This window comes from Nannospalax galili, unplaced genomic scaffold (genome assembly GCF_000622305.1).
Source record: "Nannospalax galili isolate Female #2095 unplaced genomic scaffold, S.galili_v1.0 scaffold221, whole genome shotgun sequence".
NCBI classification, from domain to species: Eukaryota; Metazoa; Chordata; class Mammalia; order Rodentia; family Spalacidae; genus Nannospalax; species Nannospalax galili.
In genome coordinates, this window is record NW_008344592.1 from 236837 (window position 1) to 243480 (window position 6644).

The 6644-nt window shown below is 38.3% G+C and overlaps 1 protein-coding gene across 4 annotated transcripts in view; it reads right to left on the reverse strand.

Annotated features, from left to right (window-relative positions):
• LOC103740185 (ubiquinol-cytochrome-c reductase complex assembly factor 1) overlaps positions 1 to 6644 on the reverse strand; it is a 105394-nt gene that overhangs the window by 70975 nt on the left and 27775 nt on the right. For all 4 annotated transcript variants that reach the window (XM_029567212.1, XM_008840744.2, XM_029567213.1 and 1 more), the window contains one exon: positions 5041 to 5113. In XM_029567212.1, the coding sequence (XP_029423072.1) occupies positions 5041 to 5113 (73 nt within the window). The remainder of the gene's footprint in view (positions 1 to 5040; positions 5114 to 6644) is intronic.

Sequence of the window (6644 nt, forward strand, 5' to 3'; positions counted from 1 at the left end):
TTCACTAACTGCACTTAGGAATCTCTTTGGCTTGATTTTAAAAGGATAAAACCTAGGGGCTGGAGTGATGGCTTAGCAGTTAAGAGCACTGGCTGCTCTTCCAGAAGACCAGGGTTCAGTTCCCAGCACCCACATGGCAGCTAGCAACCAGCTGTAACTCCACTTCCAAGGGACCTGATGCCCTCTTTTGGCCTTCACAGGCATTGCATACACATGATGCACTTGTAGGCAAAACACTCATACACCTAAAGATAAATTTTTTAAAAATTAAATAAAATGTACATCTAGCAAAAAAATTATTAAAAATGGACTACAACAGAGCAAATAAACATGCAAATATGTAGATCTGTTTGTTGTTTGTGACGGGGTTTTGCTATATATCCTGGCTGGCCTGGAACTCAGTATGTAGAATAGGTTGGTCTTAAACTTGAGGCAATCCTCCTGCTTCTGTCTTCTGAGTACTGAATTACAGGTAGGTATGCACCACTGTGCCCACTTAAGCTATAAGTTTTAACGGGCAATTTCCTAATAGAGTCTCAGAAAATCTGAAGCGAGTAGTGTCACTGAAAAACTCACTGCCAACTACATTGAAATCAAAGCTAGGAAAAACTCACTGAGCTCTACACACGATTTGAACATAAACATCAGCTCCCAATACTAATACAACATCTCACCAAGGGAGCTCATCTAAATACAATAAAGCAGAAATTATTGAGATGCATTACAATTTCTAACTTGTGGTTACATTCACTCGCAGGCAGCATGTTACAGTGGGAAAATCCCTAAGTTTCAAGCCAGGCAACGCAGGTGCAAGGCTTGGCTAGACATTCTTGGGCAAGTCACTTAGCCTTTTTAAGCCTCAACTGTCTCTAAACACAAAACAAAATAAACAATAACACAAGCACCTACTATCCCACAAGATTGGGAAACTCCTAAAGGAGACAAATCAAAAAGCAAACAGTGTAAATGTGAGCTATTAATATGTAATAATTATAACTTCCATAAATGTTTAAGTCTGTAATTTATAACAAGTTATGAATGGAAACATGAACATTAACTAAGATCTATAAGATGTAATAACAATCTTATTTGATACTCTAATAGTAATACTAACTCAAGAACATTCAACAATGAGGAACTATGGCAAAGGAAGCATTCATCTAAAATAATTATAATTTCTGAGTAATTAATTGAATCAAGCATTAACTATCTAGAGATAAGGATTTTTGTTTTTCGTTTTTTTTTTTTTTTGAGTGTGTGTGTGTGTGTGTATGTGTATGGGTGTATGGTATGTTTGTAGGTGATGCATGCACATGAATGTATGAGAAAGTCCATTAATGTGGACATGCAGAAGCCAGAGCAAAATACTGGGTGTCTTCCCCTATGGCTCTTTGTCTTGTTTTGAGACGGGGTCTCCCACTAAACTAGAAGCTAAACATTTTAGTTAAGATGGATGCCAGCAAGTTCCCAGGATCTACCTGTCCTACCTCCAGTGCTGATTTATAAGCATACAAAGCCGAGCTTTTTCCAATTCAAACTCGGGTCCACATGCTGCACAGTAAAGTAGTCTTACCCCGAGCCATCGTCCCAGTCCTGATGATAACAGGACTGGTGGGAGGCTGAAGATAAATTCAGCAGTGGCTAGCATGTTTAAGACTCTGGGTTCAATCCCCAGAAACACAAAAATAAATAAATAAATAAATAAATAAGATCTGGTGGATATGGGTTGTTGTTTTTTTTTAATTTAAATTTTTAAATTTTTTTTAATGTGTACGAGTGTATTGCCTGCATGTATGTGAGTACACCCGTGTTGTGCAATGCTGCGGAGGTAAAAGAGGGCTTCAGATTCCCCTGGAACTGGAGTTAAGTACAGTTCATAGCCGCCATGTGGGTGCTGGGACTCGAACCCAGGTCCTCTGCAAGAGCTCTTAACCGCTGAGGCATCTCTCTAGCCCTGTAGCCCCAGCTGTCCTGGAATTCACCATGTAGACCACACTAGCCTTGAACTCACAGAGATCCACCTGCCTCTGCCTCCTGAGTGCTGGGATTAAAGGTGTGCACTACCAGGCCTTCTAAATTAAAATTATGTTAACATCAAGTAAACTGGAAAAAAAAAAGAAAAAAAGACCTGGTAAGAAATAACTTAAGCACATGGATTTAAGAAACCACTTAAGGAAAAATAAAACATGTCTTAATGCTTTCTTTATCATGTAAAGAAAGGGTATTTTCTCCTTTTGGAGTAATTTCTCCTAAAGTAAGAAATTGTTAGTTTAAGGCTGGAAAGATGGCTCTGTGGGAAAAGGTGCTTTCTGCCAAGCCTAACTACCTGAGTCTGATTCCCAGAACCCACATGTAGAGAGAATCAAGCCTGAAAGCTGTCATCTGACCTGCACACAGGCGCCATGGTATACACAACATACACAACACACACACACTAAATAAAATAAATGTAAATAATTTTCTAAATAAAAAGAAAAACAGAAAAAAAAAGCTAGCTTACAAAGGAATAGGGAATTTTTCTTTCCTGACAAATAAGTAAGAAAATAGAAGGTTGGAGTTGGAGAGATGGCTCAACGGTTAAGAGCACTGACTGCTCTTGCAGAGGACCCGGGTTCAATTCCCAGCACCCAAATGGTGGCTAACAAGCGGCCATAACTCCAGTGGATCCAACACCCTCTTCTGACCTCTGTAGGCATTGCATGATACGGGTGCACTTATACACATGTAGGCAATAAACTCAAACATATAAAAATAATAAAATATTTTTTTTAAAAAAGAAAATAGAAAATAAAAGATAAATTAGGTGTGTGGTGCCACACACCTTTAATACGAGCACTCAGGAGGCAGAGGCAAGTGAATCTCTTTGAGTTTGAGCACAACCTGTTCTACATAGTAAGTTCCAAGCCAGCTGGGGTTACCCAGTGAGACCTGACTTGAAAGAAATAAAGAAAGAAAGGAAGGGAGGGAGGGAGGGAAGAGAAAAGAAAGAAAAGGAGAGAAAGAAAGAACAAAAGAGACAGAAAGAAAGGAAGAAAGGAAGAAAGGAAGGAGGGAGGGAGGGAGAGGGAGGGGCTAGGGGAAGAATAAAGTTAAAAATTATAATTACAATTCAGTATAGTTTAAGTTCTTAATATGAATCTGCTGAAATAGTGAAATAAAACAACCTAAAATTTAAAAAGCAAAAAGTTACTAAACAATCAAAACTGCATCTAGCTTTCTTTATAGTTAATGTATAAATATGTGTTGTCGGATGGGCGTGGTGGTGCATGCCTTTAATCCCAGCACTCAGGAGGCAGAGGCAGGTGGATCTGTGAGTTCAAGGCCAGCCTGGTCTACATAGTGAGTTCCAGGACAGCTGGGGCTACAGGGACACCCTGTCTCAAAAATACCAAAAAACAAAACAACAAAAAAATATGTGTTGTAGGGAGAGCAGCAGCTGTATTAACATGTCAGTGTCTTCTACTTTGAGGATCTGGCTGTTGCCATATAGTGCACAGAACACATTTCCTTCTCAAATCTGTGGACACGGAAATGGCTTAAATTTTCCCAATGACCTTAAAAATATCTATTTTAATTAACTTTGTTAATAACTATAGTTTACAGCGTCAAAATGAATATTGTATTGATACAATCAACTGCTATCAGTGGTCTAAACCAGTAAAATCCTTTTGGAAAGCAATTCATCAATGTGATATAAGTAATCAAATTATATAAGTCTTTTTGGGCCAATAGTCTGCTAATAGATAAAGGAAAAATTGTGAAGTCTATTTCAGAATCAACTAAAGCAATTATAAACTAGAAACAAAAACGAAATGATTAACAAAACATGCATGTTAGATGCTAAGAGCTGGCATCGTGGCAGAGGCTTGTAAACCAAGCACTTAGAAGGCAGAAGGAAAAGGAGAAGGAATTCAAGGTTATCCTTAGCTACACAGAAAGTTCCAGGCTAGCCTGAGTTACATGAGACCCTGCCTCAAAAAATTCCTTAAAGGGCTGGGGAAATGGTTCAGTCAGCAAAATGCTCACTGTGGAAGCATGAGGACCGGAGTTTGATCCCCAGAGCCCATGTAAAATACATGGTGGCTTGTAATCCCAGCACTGGGGAGACAGAGACAGGAAGATCCCTGAGGCTCACTAATCAGCTAGTCTAGCCTAACAGGACACCTCCAAGCCAAAGAGAGGCTCTGTCTCAAAGGAAATGGACAACGGTCCTGAGGGTAACACCCAAGACTGACCTCTGGCCTACATACAGATACACATAGACACACAGATACACAGACATAGGCACACACACACACACACACACACACACACTCACATACACACCCTCCATACAGAAGCATTTAGAAAACAGGCTAAATAAAAAAACATTCTGAATGTGAAACAGGTATGTTTACTGTGAGTTTTGACATAAGAAGATACAAACATGTACAAAATGGATGATAATGTCAAAATACCAAACAAATTTATAGTTTTTTTCAAACTTGTTAAAATGATTTACTTATATGACTCTTTCTAGTAAGAGACAAAAATAGCTGTAGCACTTTATATAGACAATTAGCAACTTTTTAAAAAGTCATTATCCTATTAAAATCCAATCATGGTTGCCAAGCATGGTGGCGCACACCTTTAATCCCAGCACTCAGGAGGCAGAGGCAGGCAGATCTCTGTGAGTTCAAGGCCAGCCTGGTCTACATAGTGAGTTCCAGGACAGCTGGGGCTACAGGGAAACCCTGTCTCAAAAAGACTGGGAAAAAAAAAAAAAAAAAAATCCCAATCATGGGCAGGCAAGTTGGCAGATGGAGGTTCTTGCTGTCAAACCCAACAACCTGAGCTCAACCCCCAAAATCCATGTGATGGAAAGAAAGAACCAATTCCCAAAAGCTGTCCTCTGACCTCCACACATGTATGCACCATGGCACTCATGCACAAACTCACACACACACACAAATAAATGTTAAAAAAGATATCCACAACCATTAAAAGGAACAGATCAGTAGATCCATTTTCCTTTTCCTGAACAATCAAAGAGTAACTTACTTAGAAAGAATTCCTCAAAGTCAGTTTTCTCCACACAGCTTGTATACATGCGTAGGGCTGCAATTTTAATCTTCTAGACAAAGAGAAAAAAAAAAACAAACTCAAGACATGACCAGGTAGACATTTGAGTGTCATAAAACAGATCTTATTTTTTTTAACTAGGAGGTAGTTAAAAAACTGCCTGCCGGTAGGCAATTATTTACTTATTCATTTTTGAGACAAGGTCTCATGTAGCCCATGTTGACCTGGAACTTGTTCTGCAGCTCAGCTGGTCTCAAACTCTAGATCTTGTTTCCCCACCTCTCCAGTGCTGAGACTACAGGCCTGTGCCATCATGTTTAGCTTTCTAGACAATTTAAAGAAATATTGATGATTTTGTCTTTTCTTAAATTTAGTCATTCTTACAGACTATATATACAATGTTCACATTTAATGATTTCAGCATGAAAAGGCAAAAAAGGTTTTTCCAAAATTTAAATGAAATCTTCCCTTTCATTTCAACTCAGCTCATCACATTTGAGCCTCTAAACTACTATTTAGCACTATCATAGTAACTGTTTATAGTCTGAAATCTTTTATATTAAAAAAAAAATTACTCATTCTTGGGCCAGCAAGATGGTTCAATGGGTAAAGATGCTTGCTGCCAAACTGATGACCTGAGTTTGAACCTCAGAACCCACATGTTGGCAGAAGGAAAAAACCAACTCCCAAAAATTGTTCTCTGACTTCCACATGTATGCCATGATGCACACATATTCACATACAAACACACATTTAAAAAATGACAATTAAAAAAAATTCTTCATTTTTCATACCAAAATTAAACAAAAACCTGAAAGCTAGGGATGGAGAGAAGGCTCAGAGGTTAAGAGCACTTGGTGCTCTTCTAGAGGACCCAAGTTTAGTTCCCAGCACCCATGTCAGGTGGTTCACAACTGCCTATAACTCCAGTTCCAGGGGATCTGATGCCCTCTTCTGGCACAAAGGCTGCATACACTCACATAGACATACATACATACGCAAAGTTTAAAACTAAAGATTTTAAACTTTAAAAATAAATAAAATCCGGTTGGGCATGGTGGCACACATGTTTAGTCTCAGCGTAGAGGCAGAGGCAGACAGAGCTCTGTGAGCTCAAGGCCAGCCTGTCTACATAACGAGTTCTAGGCTGTCTGGGGCTACAGGGACACCCTGTCACAAAAAGACCAAAAATAAATAAATAAATAAAATCTGAAAGCCTTTCATCTTTCCTCTACTAATTAGTTTATGAACATTGGGGGCTGGGAATAGGCACATGTCTTTTTTGCAGATTCACAGAACCTATATGCATAAATAAAAATTTCTAATAATAAAAAATACTTATTACAATTCCCTAAAGTACTAAGCATGAAGTATATAAAATACACATGCACACATACACACACACAAAAGAAATTTCTTAGGGTTTTGATATGAGTGGTGGTTTTAATTGATGATTCACTAAGCTGTATCCTTAACAATTGTGTATATCACTGTATGTAAATTATACCTTAATATAACAAACTGAAAAAATTTAAAAAAAATCTTTAAGAATTCTGAAGAGGTGAGTAATAAGTATTTTTTAT